Source organism: Sardina pilchardus, chromosome 1, assembly GCF_963854185.1.
Source record: "Sardina pilchardus chromosome 1, fSarPil1.1, whole genome shotgun sequence".
NCBI classification, from domain to species: Eukaryota; Metazoa; Chordata; class Actinopteri; order Clupeiformes; family Clupeidae; genus Sardina; species Sardina pilchardus.
The window spans coordinates 50,092,358-50,114,967 of NC_084994.1; the positions used below are offsets into that span (position 1 = coordinate 50,092,358).

General features: G+C 44.3%; 2 protein-coding genes across 2 annotated transcripts in view; one reads left to right on the forward strand and one right to left on the reverse strand.

The window, feature by feature from the left end:
- Window positions 1–22,610, forward strand: part of hyls1 (HYLS1 centriolar and ciliogenesis associated) — a 25,356-nt gene continuing 2,746 nt past the window's right edge. Inside the window, exons 1-6 of the mRNA XM_062548459.1 lie at window positions 1–292; window positions 610–724; window positions 815–931; window positions 1,112–1,185; window positions 20,957–21,186; window positions 21,317–21,372. Of these exons, the coding sequence (XP_062404443.1) occupies window positions 625–724; window positions 815–931; window positions 1,112–1,185; window positions 20,957–21,186; window positions 21,317–21,372 (577 nt within the window). The 5' untranslated portion in view covers window positions 1–292; window positions 610–624. The remainder of the gene's footprint in view (window positions 293–609; window positions 725–814; window positions 932–1,111; window positions 1,186–20,956; window positions 21,187–21,316; window positions 21,373–22,610) is intronic.
- LOC134094924 (uncharacterized) lies at window positions 2,413–3,400 on the reverse strand. Its single transcript, XM_062548461.1, has 3 exons — window positions 2,904–3,400; window positions 2,738–2,800; window positions 2,413–2,636 (listed from the first exon to the last, which is right to left on the reverse strand). Exons 1-3 carry the CDS (start codon window positions 3,379–3,381, stop codon window positions 2,557–2,559), a joined length of 621 nt encoding a protein of 206 aa, XP_062404445.1. The 5' UTR covers window positions 3,382–3,400; the 3' UTR covers window positions 2,413–2,556.

Here is a 22,610-nt window from a genome sequence, read left to right on the forward strand (position 1 = left end):
GTCAACTGTCGTTGCCCAGGCATTGGATACAATTACGGTGAAAGACAACAGCTAACGTTAGCTACTTTTAGGTGTACTGTTTTTGTTTAACTATACGTCCATTGGAAAAATTTGAGTGATGTATTAATTAATCGTATTGCTGGACAACTTCACAGTTGTGATTCAGAAGTTTTCAAACGTTTGCTAGAGCTAATATTAGGTAGCCACGGAAATCGCTAATTGTAAACAAAAAGGCAAGCCCTTTTCTTAACGACACAGTGGGTATTTCGTGCTCTTAACGACATTCTGCAGGGTAAGTTAATGATTTTTACTGTCAAACGAGACAGCTAGCCTTTGTATCGACATAACATTGTCTTAACATTGTGTCTCACTTTATTTGACATTAGTTTGCGTTTGCTAGCTAGCAGCTACCGACATGAAACGGACGTCAACGTTTTTAAAGAGCGTGGCTCAGCCTGTGTAGCAGCTAGTTGACAAACCAGTTAGGCTAGGTAGGACCTGGTAATGTTAACTAATCAACTGGCAATAGCAAGATATGACGATGACTAATAAAAGTAGGCTGATAATGCTTGGATTGGTTTTTAATTACGTGTGAATACTGCATGAAAGGTCTGGCAGTTGAAGATGGACTTGCTGGATTTTTCTGAGGAGGAGATTCAGGGGCAACTCTCAGCGCTAGGTTACGCCAATATACCTAAACATCGATTACGAGAATTCAAAAGAGGTAAGTTATGTAATTCAGTCGTAGCGCTTTTCATGACCGATTTCTGAAAGCTGGCTAACGCAATTGTTTCATATTTTCCTTCCAACGAAGACCTAGATGTGCTTATTAGACTCGAGAAATCGAAGAGTCAATCCTCAAGTGAATGGAATTCCCCGAAGTCTCAGGAGGGTGCCATCAAAAGTCCACCTGCATTCATGAAGGAAAAAAGTGTGTATCCTTTCATTTTTATCACTGTTTGGTTAACTAGGGGTGATCGTCAGTTGGGGTTGGTTTAGACGAGCAAATATGTTTTAATAACATCAGTTTGATTTACGGCTCCTTATTTGTGGCATAACAAGGAATGTGTGTTAAACATTGAGACTCAACTTACATTCTTTTTCTTCCTAGTACAACTAAATGTTGCTGCTCCAAACCTCAGTTATGTTTTCTCTCAAGCTGGCCCAGAAAGACCCCAGAGACAGGTATTGTGTTACTATATTATACATTCCGCTCATGGCCATTTCATTCTTTCACACAAGCTTTATCACTCAAAACTCCATCGCGCATGATGTTGGAAGTGCAAACAATATCACAGGTACATTGACAGCTGTGGAAAACTCACTTGGATATCAGTTGGTATGCACCATTTATCGTTGGGTTTCAGGATATGTCATCTGATTACATTATGACCTCCAGCCAAGTTCTAAAGCAGGGCTGTAAACATAAGTTGAGGCCTACAAAGAAAGATTGTTGAGCTGGAGTGCTACCTGGAAAATGTGGTGCTAGATGGTGCTCTTTGGTCAAAGGCTTAATAAGTGTCCACAAAATTGAAACATACCAAGGCACTCGTCTAGTAGAAATGTTAAAAAGCCTTTATTCTACTTGGCAATTCATTGATTAAAAACATACTCCGACGCGTTTCGGCTGGAAGCCTTCGTCAGGGAGTGAACAGTCTCTGTTCTGAGGTAATTGATATACATCATTTTGTGAAGGTTATCAGGTGTGTTAATTGGACCAATCAATATCCAATGATAAGTTGAATGATAAGTTGAGGCCTTTTGGACTGAAAGATACAGATTGACCGAGTTGTGGTTGATTTGACCATCGGTTAACTTTGAAATGGGCACCTTGCTTTGAATAGACAATAGTTATATTTAAGAGGAGTGATTAACGTGAAAATATCTAGACTGACTGGACTAACTCAACATGAGGCACCTCTGATATGTTTAGCTGTACATTATAGCTTGTTATAGTTACCAAAATGATAGCCAAGGTGCCAGAAGTCAACACACATGGATGTAAAATCGTCCTTCTTTTAATTATACAGATAATAATTATAATAATTATAATAATAACTAGATGTACTGCAAAGCGGTACAAAATATGACTGCCGCTCAGTCCTGCGCATTCTTCTTCTCCCCTACTCTTGTAAAACATCTGGGGGAAAAAACTCTGATCGTTGTATTACCGTCATCAGAAACAAATTGCTTTCTTCATAAATTCATCAGTCTATTTTTATATTCTTAAGTTGTAGTCCTGCTAAATAGCCTGCAATCAGTCATTGAATTGTGGCCTCCAGTTTCATGGGACAAACTTAACTTGTCAAATTCGGTCAGAAGAGTAGTATAGTGGGCAGATGTTCATTCTACAAATTTAACTGTACAAATTAAAGTGAAGTTATTGAAGGAGACATGAACGTATTTTGTTCAACCAAACGTTTACTGAAGAGCTTTTGCCAGAAGCTGCTACAATTAAGTAATAAAGGTGAAAAAAAGCAACAACAGAAGAACCAGACGCCAAAAAGGGATTTTCTGTCTTCCTTCTCGTCTCCAGTCCAAGTCCTGAGCACTTTTTCACACTTTGTCATTTGCCATGTTGAAATCTGCATTGTCACCTTCCCCTGTGCCAACTTTCGCTCTGATGCTGTTTACATCTGTACATTACAGAGGAAAGTTATTAAGTATTTTTTTTAATATTATTTATTTATTTATTTCAATCAGGTTGTTCCCTTGGAAATTAATATCTGGTACTTACCATCATTTGGCATTTTGTTCACGGTTTCATTATTGAAGTGCTCGGCAGAAATCAGAGTCAGAGCTGGAAAAAATGACATGCATGATGTCGCAGTTTTCCTCCATGTTTATGATTATGTCAAAGTTTTTATCTTTTGTTCTACTGGCCTATCTGCACTTATACTCACTCAGAGCAGTGTCCACTTCATCCAGGGTAATGTGATGTCCATCAGTGCTGTCATTGTTTTCTTCAACTTTGTCCAAAAGTTCCCGAAGAACACTCTGTACATCACTTTCTATTTTCTTGTTACTGGTCTCCATCTGTTCCAGTTCACTCTTTAGTGAAGCATTCCCATGATTCAACACATTTTGGGTTAGAACATCGGGGTTGCTCACTTGAAGTTCTTTAGCCCTCTTGTTGTCCGTGTCCACGTGTATCTTCAGCAGCTCACTAATGAGACGCTTCTGGAGGGCCTGTTTCATCTTCTTTTTGCTTTTCCTTTCATTGCTGGAACTGTCCTCATCCAGGTGGACACCCAAATTGAACAATTCTACATTCAGCTCCCACAGTTTATATTTCTTAACCTTTTTCTTAATGGCAGCTGAACCATCATCCTCCTTCTGCCGTGCTGCTAGGCAACAGGTCAGAAACCAGAACATCGGCATTATATCAGGCTACCATAAAATCAACAATCAACCAACTTCTAGCACAACTTAAGAAAGAGAGACCAAGAACTGCAGTTGCTGTCTTATGTTCTAATGTTGCTAAGCTGCCTTTGTGACACAAACAATTGTTTGATGCTCAGAGTGGAGTCTGAGAACATTCCATGGAATGATGATGTATTTATCTGCTAATCTGACAAGGTAGCTACACCAAGCGCGTAACTGAAGCGTTCTGTTCGAGGCGCGTAAAATTCATTTGATAAGACTGGTCTATTTCTTAATATACGCGCCGCTATCACATCTGGTATAGGTAGCTACTTCCATTATTTAAAGTGGAAGCTAATTGTTGCAGCAGGCGCAATCTGAACGGAACGCTTCAGTTATGCGCCTGGTGTAGCTTCCATGTAACTCTGTTGATGATATTCACATGGTTGTGGTTATGGTTATATGATTTAGCAGACACTTTTGTCCAAAGCGACTTACAAATAAAGATAACAGTGAACAGTTTAAAATAGTCAAAGTGGGACCATATTGGAAATGTTGTGTTCTTAACCCATTATCCTAAAGTCAAGTCAACTTAATTTATATAGCACATTTAACACAACAAAATTGATCCAAAGTGGTTCACATATAAAAACAAAAAAACAAAATAACTAGATGTACTGCAAAGCGGTGCAAAATATGATTGCTGCTCAGTCCAGCGCATTCTCCTTCTCCCCTACTCTTGTAAAACATGTGAACCCCCCCCCTCTGATATAGGGCTGAACGACATATTAGGCTCGTTTGACTTCTGGAAGATCTGCGCAGATCTGACTTGATGTGATGCATACTGGGTTGAACACAATGCATATTGGGACAGACTAAATGAAAACTGGTTAGAAATTTTGTCCGATTTGTTGCGGACGGGTGGGATTCACCACCGTGACATCATGTCACATGTCCTTAAAATATCGCGGGAGTCCGTCTTCTTTCCGACAGCGCAGTCGGTCTACAGCCGACTGCACGGGGTGAAAACCAACCCCAATGACGTCAGTTCAAAGTCGTGATAGGGCTAGATGGATCAGTCAACATTTTAGGAACAGCACTGTAGCCAGCGCAGATTATAGCCTACTATTCATATTACTCCACCTCTTAAATTCAGCTGTCTGGTTGAAGCCTCAAAATATTGTAAACAAAGTAGCAGGCTAAGCTTATCATTATCAGGGACTGCAGATGGAAAATAGTCTTTGACTAAATCTGGTGCATTTACATGTTCCATTGGGGCATGTTGATTAATGTACATTGTCCCTCTCTTAAATAAATAAATAAATAAATAAATCAATCATACTCTATTACTGGTTGGACTGTTCAGTTTCCCCACATGTGTTTAAGTCCCTTTTAAGTCTTGGAGTTGAAAAACATTGGTATTGAGATGGTCAGTCAACTTGAATGCAAGAGTTTTAATCAAATGTCTGCAGCATAGTTTACTAATGATGATAACAGGATTTAACAGTAATTTAGCTAGTCGTCTTCTGTGCGTCATTGCGTTCACGATTGTGAATGTTATATTTGGATTAAATGTGCATGTCGAGGGCGGGTGCCCATTGAACGTGCACGAGAGCGGGCCAAGGAGAATAAGTTTACTTCTACTGTTTGGTAAAGTTGCACGTATAGTCTCCAAAAGTTGCGGAAGAACTTTATGCTTCCACCCGAGCAGTGTCAGGTGGATCAGTGCGACCGCTTCCAGGGATGATCTCGTTGGTTTTCATATGGAGACAGACGTGGTGTGCTCGGAGGGGAGGCAGGGCTGTACGCTTAGCTTTTTCACTAGGAGCATAGGTGCTCCTAAATGAAAAAATGTAGGAGCACAGAAAAAAATTTAGGAGCACTATGAAATTTCCTTGAAAACCTTATTGCCTTAAGCAGGATACAGATCATTCACAGCAGTGGCAATCCTAGTCTCTGCTCAAACCCTCCACACACTGAAAATGGCTTGTCTGGTTTCTATTTCATATTTTGAATTCAGAATTTGTATACATTTTGTTAACAATTCATAGCATTATAGGATCTGCATAACTACTTATAACTTAACATTCAAAGTAATTTGAAATCTTCATATTGATTACACTTGTCTGTAATGATATTACAGGGGTGGTGTGTAGGTCTAATTGAGTGCCCGTCACTTTAAGATGTACCGTAGCCTATGTGAACATAATTAGGTTTCATTCGGTTTTAGGAAAAAAGTCACACATAGTTCAAGGATATATGTTTTCATTTAATAACATGAATGTTCAAAAAACTAACAACGGTAAAGACAAATATTTCTGGTGTTGTATAAGATGAGTGTCCAGCAAAGTTAACATCTATGATTTAGGTAGCCTACCGTGGCATGGCATTGTGAGTTGTCCATTCACTTTTTCCTTAGTCAACTGGCTGGGTGCTTAACTTACTCTACAATGACTTGTCTTGGAGTTTGGTAGCCTATATCTGTTATATACAATGAGTGACAACCAGTGCTCAAAATAAAACGTTACGGTATTCTCCTGATAACGTTAGTGGAATGGATTTAATGTGAACGTAGCCTAGGCCTACATAAAAAGACGCAGAGTGGCTATATGATACAGCGCACATTTGCGATGAAAATGTTCTGCCTTTTTAAAGCAGATGTAGCCTACACCGAATCGTGGTTAAATACATCATTTAGACAAGAGAATCAGTAGGATACCATTTTTGTTTCATAGAAGTCTACCAGGCCTATGTCAAATGCAGGCTCGGGTGAAGCTGGGAGGAATTTAACACACGGCTTCCACACCTTGTTTAGCCTATCAACCATGATAATAATATTTGAAATGAACACGGTAAATGTTATAGTCAACATTTTTATCATGGTTTACCGTTTCACCGGTAATCGTTACATAGTCACCAACTGATAACGAACAGATTGAAGAAAAAGAGGAATGGATTTGGAGTGACATTTCTTGCGTGTGTGTGAGAGCGCGAGGTTGATGAGTGACGGGGCAGTCACACGCTTGCGTCGGCCAACGTTCGTCCGTTGTTTTCCCATTCACTTTACATTGGCTGGACTTCATTTCATGCCGCACTGAATTGTGGGTCCGATGCGTTGCCTGAGATACGTTGCCTCCGCTAAAAAGTTGAGAAATGTTCAACTTTTGACGGATCGCGCAAGCGCCAGCCAATGAAATTCCGTGTATGCAAATTTTCGAACACTGACAAACCAATCAGTTAGTGTTTATGGAAATGTGACAAAATGAGGCATACGTTGGCGGACGGAGGCGTCTGACTGCACCGTGAGTGTCCAGCAAGGTGCGAGAGTTGTCAACTGAGAAATTTGTATGCGCGAAAATTGTACTATACTTTGATCCACTTGGTGTGGATTCATTTTAGGAGCAAAATGCGAATGAAAGGGTTGAAATCAGTACTCGCACGTGTGCGAGCATTTCATTTTTTATACTCGCACTAATATATTTTTAGTCGCAATTGCGACACCTGCTTGCACTGTACAGCTGTGACGGCCTGTGAGGCCTTCTGCTCGTTGTCTTGTCTTGGTCTTGTTTTCAGGTGTGCTAAGGACCTAACGAGCTGATGGGCTGCAGCTGAGGGGTGCAGTTAAGAAGGCTGCTCCATCTCTCCTTGAGAGGGCCATTCTGACTTTGGGTTTTGGACATGCAACACAGCACTCAGACACATTGCAAACATACAACATCCATGCATTACTGATAACTGACTTGGACCCATCTCACACTCTTTGTTGTTTGTTCGCTATTAGTTGATTTGCTTTGGTTAATAAATCCATATTTTAGTTAACAATCCAACCTCTCGACTCCCTCTTTTGTTGTGGCCTTACCCCTAGGTCATAACATGGGGGCTCGTCTAAACAAAAGTTTTTTTTCTGTTAGATTACATTTTAGTCGCACATTTATTTTCATTGTTGATCGTTCTGTGGTTGCTCCCTTTAAGTTTTGCATGCAATTGTCGTTTGTCACAGACCTTGCCTTGCTCAGGTGCAGGGGGGGTAGTGAATGTGGTGCGTGTGGCGCACATTCGTTGGACAATTGGCATGTGTTCCTTTTTTGTGTGGGAGTATAGTGTAGTGTTGGGATTGCCTGGACGTTCTGCTCAGGTGCAGAGTGTCAGGTAGGCTCGTGGGCTGGTAAATCCCAGAAATGTCCTTTGGTGCCGGTAGGTACAATTTGGTTCGCAGTCGTAGCACTGGTGTCTGCTTAGGTGCAGGCAAGCTGGTGTGATTTGGTTGGGCTGCTGCTTGCATAGTCTTTCGGGGGAATGCCGTAGACTAGTGCAAGGTTTTGGTTCTTTGGTGCCGGTAGTTATTGGCTGAATTTTGTATTTGTAAATGGCCTACAATAGTATAGCCTTCGTAGTTTTTTGTCTTGTGCCATTTGTCTAAAGAAAAAAGTTTGTTTGCCACTTTAATAAATGTTTTCCCTGTTAGGCTTCAGTGGCGTTTCCCCTTTGGGTTGCGTCAGGGGGGGTTGTAGTGTTGTGGCAATGCGGTTCGTGTCCGTCATCTCTGGGTGATTAGTCTCGGGAGCACGTCCGTGGGAATTTGCGGGGTTGCCTATTGCAGGTCGCTTTGTAAACCCGCTGGTTTAAGGTGCATAACAACCCGCCGCAAATCCACATGAAGACGATAGGTAAGTTTATCTAGCTTTGGGGATATAGTTAGTGGGAAAACTTTTGGTTAGTTTTGCCTTAAATGCCAATTAAAGTGGTAAATGAATTGAATGTGGTATAGCCATTGTTTTAACAGTTGCATATTGTAATTTAATTGTTGTCCATATTGGATGTTTTTGGGGCCTAAAAGTATAAAAAAAATTCAGAAACCTATGGTTTCTGTTTTATGGGGGAGGGTGTGACAGCCTGTGAGGCCTTCTGCTCGTTGTCTTGTCTTGGGCTGCAGCTGTGGGGTGCAGTTAAGAAGGCTGCTCCATCTCTCCTTGAGAGGGCCATTCTGACTTTGGGTTTTGGACATGCAACACAGCACTCCGACACATTACATTGCAAACATACAACATCCATGCATTACTGATAACTGACTTGGACCCATCTCACACTCTTTGTTGTTTGTTCGCTATTAGTTGATTTGCTTTGGTTAATAAATCCATATTTTAGTTAACAATCCAACCTCTCGACTCCCTCTTTTGTTGTGGCCCTACCCCTAGGTCATAACAACAGCCCTGTATTGAACGCAATATTTTAATATTGATTGAATCATTTAATAATGCATTATAATTATAATTATAATTAATTAACCACAAAGCCTGTCGACCTTACAGTAGGTCTACTCAATTGTTTAGTTAACACCTTGTCATTTCACGTTTGTCCCGCCATTCACCTCCGTGCACCCCATGTCATTCAGAACATATTTCGGGATAGCCATCTCACTATGAGAAAACGTATGACGATAGTGCTAAGAGATTAACACGTTGGCATGCTTGGTAAACATCAGTCTTGCACATAATATTGAGCTGATTTTTTTAGTGGAAATGGCTTACTGTAGCATTGTGCTGATAGATGGAAAAAGTCGCCTATTTAGAGGCACAGTCTGAATTTTAATCCTAACTATTGTTACGTCCCTAGTGTGATCTGGCCATCTGTGTGCTGATCTTCCAATTTCAGGGCCACGCCCACCTCTGATTGCCTGAGTGGTTCCTGCTTGGGGCTAATTATTGGTCAGCCATTAAAAGAACCAAGACTGCATCAGAGCAGTGTCTTTGAGCCCGCCAGCATCCACGGTTGCGTGAGAGCCGTGGATGGCTGTGTGTAGTGTTTTGTGTCGTGTTACGTTTATGGTGCGTGCTAAGCACGGCAACTACTTTCCCAGTGGGGAGTTTGAGTGGCTACGATGTAGCACAGCCTGGCCTAGTGTGGCCAGGGTGTACCGGGTTTGGCACAAGCCTATAGTGTCTTTGTGTGGCCTTGGTGATCAGTGTGAGCAGTGTGTACCGAATGCGGCAACTACTTTCCCAGTGAGGAGTTTGAGTGGCTACGATGTAGCACAGTAAATAACATCAATGAATAGCACATCAATAAAACAACAAGAAACCATGCATCACACTGATGAACGATATCAAAAAATAGAACAATGATAACATACAACTTCACTCACTAAACTCCTCATCATCAACCATTTCTTCAAGCTCCTTCATCTCATCGGACACACACATGGCAGACCCATCTCTTGACTCATCGGCACCACTGGCACTCTCCTGCTCGGTGGATAGGTCCTCTTCATCCAATCTGCCTGTGCCCAACGCGTCAGCCCCCGTGGCACTCTCCTGCCCAGTGGATGTGTCTTCAACCAAACCGCCTGTGCCCAACACATCAGCCCACGTGACGCTCTCCTGCCCAGTGGATGAGGAGTCTTCAACCAAACCGCCTGTGCCAGATACGTCAGCCTCTGTGGCACTCTCCTGCTCCGTGGATGATCTAGCTGCAACAGTCCCACCAAAACACACAACCAACCCATCCCCGCTAATGGTCACCCCCTCCTCCGAGAGCGCCATCAGCGACTACTCCAACGCAGCACCGTCATGTGCAGAACTGGACAGGAAGTTGTCTCTCACATAACCAAAGATTGAAGAGTTGGTCAGTGACAGCGACCAATCCTCGCCATTTCGGTCTAGCACTATCAGCACACCAGAATAGGAAATGATGAAGGCTAAGGTTCTCTGCAAGATGGCGCAACGTTCACACCGGTGCGTGGTGCACCTGACCACCAGGTTATCCAGGCCACCGTGGCACCTCGCACACCTGGGCTTGGCCAAAATGTTCACGCCCACAAAAGGCTCTCCTGCTCAGTGGATGTGTCTTCAACCAAACCGCCTGTGCCAGACACTCTCCTGTTCCGTGGATGAGGAGTCTTGAACCAAACCACCTGTGCCCAACACGTCAGGCCCCGGCTGTGACACCCTCCTGCTCTGTGGATGAGGAGTCTTGAACCAAACCGCCTGTGCCCAACGCGTCAGCCCCCATGGCACTCTCCTGCTCAGTGGATGTGTCTTCAACCAAACCGCCTGTGCCAGACACTCCTGTTCCGTGGATGAGGAGTCTTCATCCAAACCGCCTGTGCCCAACACGTCAGCCCCCGTGGCACTCTCCTGCTGAGTGGATGTGTCTTCAACCAAACCGCCTGTGCCCAACACGTCAGGCCCCGGCTGTGACACCCTCCTGCTCTGTGGATGAGGAGTCTTCAACCAAACCGCCTGTGGTAGACACGTCAGCCCCCGTGGCACTCTCTTGCTCAGTAAAACAAGAAACCATGCATCACACTGATGAACGATATCAAAAAATAGAACAATGATAACATACAACTTCACTCACTAAACTCCTCATCATCAACCATTTCTTCAAGCTCCTTCATCTCATCGGACACACACATGGCAGACCCATCTCTTGACTCATCAGCACCACTGGCACTCTCCTGCTCGGTGGATAGGTCCTCTTCATCCAATCCGCCTGTGCCCAACGCGTCAGCCCACGTGACGCTCTCCTGCCCAGTGGATGTGTCTTCAACCAAACCGCCTGTGTAGGCCTGTCGCGATATTCAATAAATCAATAAATCGCACGATAAAAAAAATGAGCTCGATAACTTTTCCGGCCGCGATAATTTCCATTTTCATGCTTCATTGTTTTTCCTCTCTCTCTCTCTCTCTCTCTCTCTCTCTACGAAAGAGAGGATAACCACGGTGCTTCCTTTAGCGCAGCCTAACGAGGAGTGAACCCTCATGTCAGTCAGTTGTCAGACATGTATCTTTCAATAACATGACGGACAACTTTACTTTCTTACATTCATTTGATTAACAGGCTAGACGAGGCTTTGGCGATTGGCCTAAGCACACTGAAGAGGCTTTCTGTTGTAGCTTGACAGGTATGGGGGTAAAAATAGTGATAATGCAGTTCAGAAAATCATGCTTATAAGCTACGTTTTTTCATCATCTGATAAAGACACACTCCGCAAAGTCTGCACTCCGCTGAGAGCTCAAGAATCAGCCAAAACAGCCGGCAGCTCCGGTTAAAATGTCGTAAGCTAATTGTCAGCTGTGGTGAAATGTGTTCGTAATCAACGTTATATGTCATAAACGTAGCATACCTATGAAAAGGCTTTGCAGTAGGATTATCCGATGACCAACTTATTGCTTCAATTTGTGTTTTATGTGACGTGCAGATGCTGGGTTCAAATTTTTAGCTGACTGCGTAGGCGTAATTGATCAGCTATGATGACATTTAGTTCCGTGCATAAGGCTTAGCAACTGTCACTCTACACGCCCCCTGTTGCATGTCACGTTTTAATTTGCTGGCCCTTAAACAGAGTCTTAGTAGAGACTGAGAGTCCATTGTATTTATTGTTTTTGGTTGTTTTGTTCATTTATTGTGGATATTTAAAAATGTCTTCCCATTCCAGTTCCTTATTCTTTAGAAATACAAGTTATTGATCTTTGAAAAGGTGCACCTGCATTATTATGCCATTATCATTATATTAGATAAAAATGATCTCAGAACGGCAATATTATCGTTTATCGCAATAATTTCTGGGACAATTTATCGTCCAGCAAAATTTGTTATCGTGACAGCCCTACGCCTGTGCCCAACACATCAGCCCACGTGACGCTCTCCTGCCCAGTGGATGAGGAGTCTTCAACCAAACCGCCTGTGCCAGATACGTCAGCCTCTGTGGCACTCTCCTGCTCCGTGGATGATCTAGCTGCAACAGTCCCACCAAAACACACAACCAACCCATCCCCGCTAATGGTCACCCCCACCTCCGAGAGCGCCATCAGCGACTACTCCAACGCAGCACCGTCATGTGCAGAACTGGACAGGAAGTTGTCTCTCACATAACCAAAGATTGAAGAGTTGGTCAGTGACAGCGACCAATCCTCGCCATTTCGGTCTAGCACTATCAGCACACCAGAATAGGAAATGATGAAGGCTAAGGTTCTCTGCAAGATGGCGCAACGTTCACACCGGTGCGTGGTGCACCTGACCACCAGGTTATCCAGGCCACCGTGGCACCTCGCACACCTGGGCTTGGCCAAAATGTTCACGCCCACAAAAGGCTCTCCTGCTCAGTGGATGTGTCTTCAACCAAACCGCCTGTGCCAGACACTCTCCTGTTCCGTGGATGAGGAGTCTTGAACCAAACCACCTGTGCCCAACACGTCAGGCCCCGGCTGTGACACCCTCCTGCTCTGTGGATGAGGAGTCTTGAACCAAACCGCCTGTGCCCAACGCGTCAGCCCCCATGGCACTCTCCTGCTCAGTGGATGTGTCTTCAACCAAACCGCCTGTACCAGACACTCTCCTGTTCCGTGGATGAGGAGTCTTCATCCAAACCGCCTGTGCCCAACACGTCAGGCCCCGGCTGTGACACCCTCCTGCTCTGTGGATGAGGAGTCTTCAACCAAACCGCCTGTGGTAGACACGTCAGCCCCCGTGGCACTCTCTTGCTCAGTAAAACAACAAGAAACCATGCATCACACTGATGAACGATATCAAAAAATAGAACAATGATAACATACAACTTCACTCACTAAACTCCTCATCATCAACCATTTCTTCAAGCTCCTTCATCTCATCGGACACACACATGGCAGACCCATCTCTTGACTCATCAGCCCCCATGGCACTCTCCTGCTCAGTGGATGTGTCTTCAACCAAACCGCCTGTGCCAGACACTCCTGTTCCGTGGATGAGGAGTCTTCATCCAAACCGCCTGTGCCCAACACGTCAGCCCCCGTGGCACTCTCCTGCTGAGTGGATGTGTCTTCAACCAAACCGCCTGTGCCCAACACATCAGGCCCCGGCTGTGACACCCTCCTGCTCTGTGGATGAGGAGTCTTCAACCAAACCGCCTGTGGTAGACACGTCAGCCCCCGTGGCACTCTCTTGCTCAGTAAAACAAGAAACCATGCATCACACTGATGAACGATATTAAAAAATAGAACAATGATAACATACAACTTCACTCACTAAACTCCTCATCATCAACCATTTCTTCAAGCTCCTTCATCTCATCGGACACACACATGGCAGACCCATCTCTTGACTCATCAGCACCACTGGCACTCTCCTGCTCGGTGGATAGGTCCTCTTCATCCAATCCGCCTGTGCCCAACGCGTCAGCCCACGTGACGCTCTCCTGCCCAGTGGATGTGTCTTCAACCAAACCGCCTGTGCCCAACACATCAGCCCACGTGACGCTCTCCTGCCCAGTGGATGAGGAGTCTTCAACCAAACCGCCTGTGCCAGATACGTCAGCCTCTGTGGCACTCTCCTGCTCCGTGGATGATCTAGCTGCAACAGTCCCACCAAAACACACAACCAACCCATCCCCGCTAATGGTCACCCCCACCTCCGAGAGCGCCATCAGCGACTACTCCAACGCAGCACCGTCATGTGCAGAACTGGACAGGAAGTTGTCTCTCACATAACCAAAGATTGAAGAGTTGGTCAGTGACAGCGACCAATCCTCGCCATTTCGGTCTAGCACTATCAGCACACCAGAATAGGAAATGATGAAGGCTAAGGTTCTCTGCAAGATGGCGCAACGTTCACACCGGTGCGTGGTGCACCTGACCACCAGGTTATCCAGGCCACCGTGGCACCTCGCACACCTGGGCTTGGCCAAAATGTTCACGCCCACAAAAGGCTCTCCTGCTCAGTGGATGTGTCTTCAACCAAACCGCCTGTGCCAGACACTCTCCTGTTCCGTGGATGAGGAGTCTTGAACCAAACCACCTGTGCCCAACACGTCAGGCCCCGGCTGTGACACCCTCCTGCTCTGTGGATGAGGAGTCTTGAACCAAACCGCCTGTGCCCAACGCGTCAGCCCCCATGGCACTCTCCTGCTCAGTGGATGTGTCTTCAACCAAACCGCCTGTGCCAGACACTCTCCTGTTCCGTGGATGAGGAGTCTTCATCCAAACCGCCTGTGCCCAACACGTCAGGCCCCGGCTGTGACACCCTCCTGCTCTGTGGATGAGGAGTCTTCAACCAAACCGCCTGTGGTAGACACGTCAGCCCCCGTGGCACTCTCTTGCTCAGTAAAACAACAAGAAACCATGCATCACACTGATGAACGATATCAAAAAATAGAACAATGATAACATACAACTTCACTCACTAAACTCCTCATCATCAACCATTTCTTCAAGCTCCTTCATCTCATCGGACACACACATGGCAGACCCATCTCTTGACTCATCAGCACCACTGGCACTCTCCTGCTCGGTGGATAGGTCCTCTTCATCCAATCCGCCTGTGCCCAACGTGTCAGCCCACGTGACGCTCTCCTGCTCAGTGGATGTGTCTTCAACCAAACCGCCTGTGCCAGACACACTCCTGTTCCGTGGATGAGGAGTCTTCAACCAAACCGCCTGTGCCCCACGCGTCAGCCTCCGTGGCACTCTCCTGCTCAGTGGATGATCTAGCTGCAACAGTCCCACCAAAACACACAACCAACCCATCCCCGCTAATGGTCACCCCCACCTCCGAGAGCGTCATCAGCGACTCCTCCAACGCAGCACCGTCATGTGCAGAACTGGACAGGAAGCAGGGGCGTGTCTAGGGGGAGGCTGGGGGAGGCTGGGGGAGGCAGTGCCTCCCCAAAGATAACCTCTGCCACCCCAGAGAAATTATCTGCGACGGGCGAAAAATGGAAAAAGCACACCCATAGCCTACTTCTCTGTTGGATTACTCACGAAGTTCTAGTCATACTAATATATAGTGTCACTTGTTGACAGAGCATGATCTTAGCTTTCTGATGGTATTAAGAACTTAGTTGCTGTAGCTTATAGGTTCGCGAGAAAATCAATAGCCTATGAATTTAGGCAAGGCCTGCATTAACATTCGCATTATCTGCGAAAAGTGCAAAATGCACACCCATTCTTCTGTATTGGATTGCTCACGAAGTTCTAATCACACTGATATCACATGCATATCACCTGACAGAGCACGATCTCAGCTTTCCGATGATATTAAACACTAGTTGCTGTAATAAACAGTTCGCGAGAAAATCAACCTGAATTTACATGAAATGTAATCGTTTTTATTCCATCTCCACAACATTCGGTAAAATATCTCAAGCTCTTCGTTCAACCTACACGTGGCAAACCATATCAAAACAAATAGCAGACCACCAACTACGAGGCTATAAAGCATTTATTTGTACAATAAGCCATTCCCGAGTAATCCAGCTTTTAAATTGCAGGCAGCACATACACAGGTCTCCAACTTCGCTCTGTATGTAATAGCACCCTACAATAATCACTGCATGCATATTGTGCTCTTCTTGTTTGTTTTTTTGAACGTTTATTTAAACCACATAGAATCAACGCATTGCTTCCACATATTTCTATGCATTATGCCTATTTTAGACTAGCCGAATATCATTACTGAAGCCTAATTACTCTCACGTTCTCTTAAAGTGACAGGCACGCAATGACATTAAAGATAAATGTAAAATGTGAGTCAAAATAAACAAAATCTATATGAAATAGTCAACTTAGGCTAATATAACTAATTACGCATAGGCTAGCCTATCATAATGTAAACTTAATATGAATTTCAAAATGTTTGAAATACAAACAAAGCCACCTTTTCACGGAGTGTGTTGGGGGAAGAATATGCCTTGTAATGTCTTTGATCTCCACTGGTGTGGTGGTGGGACTCCCAAATCAAATCAAGAAAGTATCAAAATTCTTAACTTATTATCAGTATCAAAACAATTGTGACACACTAATAGTCTTATGTATTTGTCATTGACTATGTCTCCTGGCTGATGCATGATAGATAGATAGATAGATAGAATGGCTACAGATCATCTATGATTCTGTATACCTATTATTGTATTGAATGTGAGTTGTATCAGTCACAACGCCACTACAAATGATATTGGGAAACCCATACATTTATTCACCTGGTTTAACAACTACTACATTGTTTAGTCTAGAGCCTAGACTATGGGCCCTGTGAGTCTGCCAAGTGGCTATGCGCTAAAAGATCGTGCTTTTTTTGTTGCCACCCCAAATAAGCCAAATGCCCCCCCAAAGATTGCATCCTGGTAACCCCTCTGACAGGAAGTTGTCCCTCACATAACCAAAGATTGAACAGTTGGTTAGTGACGGCGACCACTCCTCGCCATTTCGGTCTAGCACTATCAGCACACCAGAATAGGAAATGATGAAGGCTAAGGTTCTCTGCAAGATGGCGCAACGTTCACACCGGTGCGTGGTGCACCTGACCACCAGGTTATCCTGGCCAGCGTGGCACCTCGCACACCTAGGCTTGGCCAAAATGTTCACGCCCACAACAGGTCCCCGGACAACCTCTTCATTTCCTACAGAAACCAGCCTCAACACAGCAGGCTGACCAACCTCTGTCGTTGTCGCCACCAACGTGGACGGGGTGGCGGTGAGCACAGTCCGGTCTCCCATCTTTCTTGTGGTAAGAGTTTGAAAACGGTACGACCTCCCTTCCTGCACGAAAAGGATGAGCCTATCCCATACAGTCAATGATGTCTGTCCTGTTGTGTCGCAAACTTCAAAGACCTGCAACTCGCAGGACACTTGGGCCACAGTCAACTCAGCAGTGCTGGTAGGATTCCTCCTGGGAAACTCCAAATCCTCCGCCACCTGAACGCTGCTGTTACTAGACACGAGCACATCAAATCCACCAGGGTTGCCCAAGCCTGTGAAAACAAAACAAAAACAGATACAACCTGATTACGACGCAATGCTCAGATGGTTGAAAAACCACCGCACGAAAGTCAGACACATACGTACTGATGCTTTTTCTCCCACGAACCAGACGAACCGCCTGCCTGTTGTCTGCCGCTTGGAGAAACTGGTTCCTCTTCTCAGACGCAAAAACGACCACCTTGTTAAATTCAAAATTAAGTTTCAAAATATCGCACATTCTGGCGAGACGTTTTAATGGGCGACACTGCATGTACAGTAAGCGTTACTTGAGAATGGCCATTTCACTCACGCTTTGCCTGATTCACGTTCAACGTGAAATGTAGGGATGGGTATTGATAAGTTTTTATCAATATCGATGGCATTATCGATTCTGCCTATCAATCCAATTCCTTATCAATTCTCTTATCGATTCCCCAAAAAATTTAGGTGCACCCACATTTTTCATTGCATCGCCTTTAACGCCAAAAGGTCACCTTTTATCACTCTCCTTTCATATAATGTGAATGATTTTTTAACAATAAGGCGTAGAAAAAACACAAGGAATATACATATTCTTTATAAAGAATTATAAAGATGTATATATAGCCTACAGTGTATATCAGGCATGCAAACTCCTCACCTTTCGGCGAAATTCGCCGTTTTGAATCAAAAATAGGTGACTTACATGATTCGTGCAGATCCGATGAGAAAATATTTAGGGGGGGGGGTCAAGGTGAATTGAATTTACAACTGAGTTTAACAATCATGCGCAGACGCTAACGCATCTTGAGGTGTTTCCAGAGCCGCATTTAAAACGTGTCTGATCAGCAAGGGATGCGTGAATGTAGCCCTTATGCGTTTAATAAACATTAGTGGAAGCTAATTGTTGACAAAGACGCAACGAACAGAACGCGCACGCCAATATAGCCTCCCTGTTGTGAGCGCAGATAGATGCGTCTCAGGTGGAATAGTGATTCTGGACAGATGGAGGAGAGATGCCGAGGGATTTCACAGGTGGGCTAGTTGAAAATTTCAACTTCTATTAGAGAAAGACGCTGAGTGAAGCAACGGGCATAGCTAGGTTGTTTTCTTCTAATGTTATGAAAGTCAGCGAAATTAGACAAAAATGTAGACATAACTAGTTATTTTGATGAAGAATACGTGCAGTTTGAACCATCTAGATCGGCAAAAGGTGAAGCAAATAGGCAGACTTTATCAGTATATCAAAGGCTAATGTGACAGTTGAATTAAATGCTCATAAACTGGTCTGGTTTGTTTTGTCCGGAGACGTAGTTGATTGACATGCTAATGCTGTCTTTAAGAAACGTGGGCCCTGTTACTCGAAGCACACTGCGCATAGACCTTACGCAAAGCCTACGCAAAAGATCTGCAACTCAAATGATTCGCTATAGTAACGTAGCCAAAAAAAGTTGCGACTGCTTCAGACCACACGTAACGCACGTAACCGTTTGAGTGTGTGTGACTTGCGACAAGTTTCAGTTACACCCGGATCATTACGAGTTCGTAAGCCATGCGTAACGTAAATTTACATTTGATTGTCGAGTTACAGGACCCTGATCAGTAGCCTAGTCTGTGCCTACAGGTAGCCTACAGTTTAACATGTAATATGAAGACAGTTCACATAACTTTATTGGTTGGTTAAACACACTAGCACAATATAAACCACAAGTAGCCTAGGCTGCATATTAAAACATTTAAAAACAATTTGAAAAAATAAAGCCTATCTACCCTATTTTATATAATAATATTAGGCCTAGTTTGAAATAGGGTGTCTCAAGCAAGTTTATTGATTACCTGGTTTGGTCCAACAAATATTCAGACTTATAGTTTAAAGGGACACTTCACCGATTAGCAGCTTTGTATCTTTAGAAAACCAGTCATGTTTTTGAATGGTCGTGCATCATTCCCTCATTTTGCCTTGAGATGGGAGAAATACGGATTTCAGTGAAACCCATGAATAGGACTTCCTGCTTTCAATGATGTAAAATGATGATTTTTACATCATTGAAAGCAGGAAGTCCAACATTGAAATCAGTATTTCTCCCATCTCAAGGCAAAATGAAGGAATAATGCATGACCATTCAAAAACATGACTAGTTTTCTAAAGATACAAAGCTTAATGCTAATCGGTGAAGTGTCCCTGTGTCCATGACTATGAAATCATCAGAAAAGAAAGCGGGTCCGTCACACATTGGAAGATTTTTTTTTTCGTGGGGGGGGGGGGGGGTCGGAGAAAAGTCTCACCTTTTTCACCCCTGACCAGTTTGCATGCCTGGTATATAATATAATATAATTCTTTATATATTCTAATCTATACTACTGACATTTCTGATATTCATGACATTCATGACTATTCATATTACAACTCTGCCTCTTTAATTCAGCTGTCGGCTTGAAGCCTCAAATTGTAAACAAAGTAGCTAGCATAGTTGGCTAGCTTATTATAGTCTACTGGTTGGACTGTACAGTTTCCCCACGTGTGTTTAAGTTGCAAGGTAGGCTAATACTTTTTCTCCTTGGGACAGGCCCTTTTGAGTCTTAGAGTTGGAAAACATTGAGATGATCAGTCAACTTGAATGCAAGAGTTTGAATCAAATTTGTGCAGTAGCCTACGCTATGATGCTAACCGAAATTAATAATGTCGCTAGTTGTCTCTATACGTCATTGCTTTCACGATTGTGAATGTGCATGTCGAGGGGCGGGTGTCCATTGAGCGCGCACGAAAGAGGGAGAGGGAGAGAGAGCGGGCCAAGGGGGTTACTTCTATAAAGTTTGGCAAAGTTGCACGCATAGTCTACAATTAAAACTTGTGAAGGAAACGTATGCTTTCACCCGAGCAGCGTCAGGTGCACCAGTGCGACCTAGAATTATTTTCAGGCACACTCTTAAACATTTTGGGCGCATATGCACGATCTGGAGCCCTGGACCGGGCAACGTTAGCACCCCTCCGTAGGCTGTCGAACACATGACACTCTTGGAGCTTAATCCCATGCTTCACGGACAAATGTTTTAACATATTGCTGGTATTACTACCCTTACACGATAACAATACTGTAGCCTACTGGTTGCAGACCGCAGAATTTTCATCACGTTTAGTGAAATGGAGCCAGGCTTTGGATCTCTTCCTCCTCTCGGGGTTGACTTGTAGCATGAGTCGTCGCAGAGGGCGTGTAAGTAACAAAAAACTTCAGGAAAACCGGAAAAAGTCCGACGTCATGCAGGCTGAGGGAATTGTTAAGGGAATCGATAACAAAAAAGACGTACGATGTCGATGGAATTGATAAGTTAAACCCGGTTATCGATGCCCAACCCTAATACTCTCATAGTCTCATTCCAGCGTAATAATCAAGGAACACCATGAGCTGCAGCTGACAAATTGGTCATTGACTGGACTATTACGCCTGAATGAGAGTATAGTTTCATGTCAAATCAGCCTAGAAAATCACCACTGAGAGCCAGTGTAGTGATGCTAGAACATGAGTGATGTGTTCAAACAATAATAAATATACACATGACAACTTTTATAGCCCTTGAGCCGAGCCAGTTCCTATCTATGTTATTCCAATGGAGATGTAGCTTTTGTTTGCACTTCCAACAGCATGGACTACCTATTGCTGCCCATAAATCCCCGTATGTCAAAGGATCCCCTTTCATCAGAGTAGTTTCAAAGCTGGCTTACATGTTGTACTTTTAATGTAGGGTTGGACAATAGAACTTAAAATCATGATAACATTTACATTTTTAATTGCTCAGCCCTGTTTGAAAGGAAATCACTAAAATGTGAAATGCCAGTTAAACTGTTCAGTAACTTTAAAAGCGTTTAATTCACCGGACCTCTCTTTACTCTTCCCCCCGATAAGATCCTAACATCTACATTTAGTGAAGGACCCCATGGCGCTGGTGTACGAAGAGAATACTTTGATTCCTACACTCAGCACACTGTGATGCCCAAGTTTCCCCGACCAGCCACGGCTCCCAGTAGGCAGAAGTACCCAGAGGTGGAAGTAGAGCAAATCTCCAACACTTATTCAGACACCAGCCCTGACACTAGGACCAATGGGAAACCATCCATCAAAAGAAAGGTCCTCAGGTATGGCAGTGCCATGAAAGGGCGTTGTTCAAGTCTGAAAATAAAACTTCTGTAATGTACTGTATAATAAGAATAATGTAATCTTAACTTATACATTCACCATCTCTAACCGAGCGTCTTTTCTCCACAGAAAAACTAGGGGCCAGCCACGTGTCTGTGATGAATCAACTCATAGTGAAGATTCAGGTAAAAATAAATAAAACACTCTAAGTGACACTAAAATACAGTTAGAAAAACAAACATATATTACCCTACACTACAGTATCCAAATCCTTTTTGGATATTACAAGGGGAATGAATGACAGGGTTATGAGAAAACAAGCATTAGCTATGGTCATTATTAAATTCTTATCATTGCTCAGTTCATGATTTAAGAACACGATGGAGCCCTTCAAGGAAATTATTTTTCTGGCCACTTCCATGTTCTGCCACAGTGTGGTGCCCTGGGCCTACTGAAATCCCTCTCACGCAGGTCAAGTAATCCTCTTAAACTCCGCACTTCCTCTACTACTAATCTGGGACAGTAGGGACAACACTATTCTCCACTTCGCTGAGGTGCCTGGAAGCGTGTTTCTCTTGGAAATGTACAAGACGTTTGATAAGCACTGGGACAGTGAGAGCGAGGAGCACAACTCCTCCGGCGACTCCTTCTGGTCCGACCACGAGAGTGAGGTAGAGGAGCGCGAACGCGATGTCGTAGAGGAGAGTGACGAAGAGCTGCGAGAGTGTTACGTGTTAGAGGAGGAATCAGGTGGAACACATCGGGACAAATCGGACCAATTAGCAGAGGACGCAAAGGCTGGCGAACACGATGGCCAGAGCCAGGGCAGGTCACAGAGCAAAGGGTGGCCTAGCCCTGAACATGAGGCACATGTGGGTGAACAGAGCGGTGATGAGGCTCAGACCAAATGTGACTGGGACAAGCCGCTTGAGGAGGAAGATCAAAGCAAGTGCACTGGTAGTGCGAAAGAGGATTATGAAAAGGACTGGAGCTACGACAGCGAGACGGAACAGGATACAACAGACACTCACGGCCATAACGGAGAAGAAACACCAGCACAGGAGACTGCTGATGAATATGAGGAGCCTGAGGGGAATGAACAGACCAAAAAGTACTGGGAATATGGGAATGAGGACGAGGGAAACGACCTGGAGGACCACGATGAGAAAGACGGAGAACAAGACTTCCCTATGAGTGCTGGAAGCCCCACTAGTGTGATAACATCTGACAGCGAGACGGAACAGGATACAACAGACACTCACGGCCATAACGGAGAAGAAACACCAGCACAGGAGACTGCTGATGAAGATGAGGAGCCTGAGGGGAATGAACAGACCAAAAAGTCCTGGGAATTTGGGAATGAGGACGAGGGAAACGACCTGGAGGACCACGATGAGAAAGACGGAGAGCAAGACTACCCTAT

Excerpts from the sequence above, each read along its gene's own strand:
- LOC134094924 (XM_062548461.1), bottom strand. The coding sequence starts at position 3,381 with ATGCCGATGTTCTGGTTTCTGACCTGTTGCCTAGCAGCACGGCAGAAG. Across the intron at positions 2,801-2,903 it reads TGAAGTGGACACTGCTCTGA|CTCTGACTCTGATTTCTGCC; the intron begins GTGAGTATAAGT and ends CATTTTTTCCAG. Across the intron at positions 2,637-2,737 it reads GAACAAAATGCCAAATGATG|ATGTAAACAGCATCAGAGCG; the intron begins GTAAGTACCAGA and ends TGTAATGTACAG.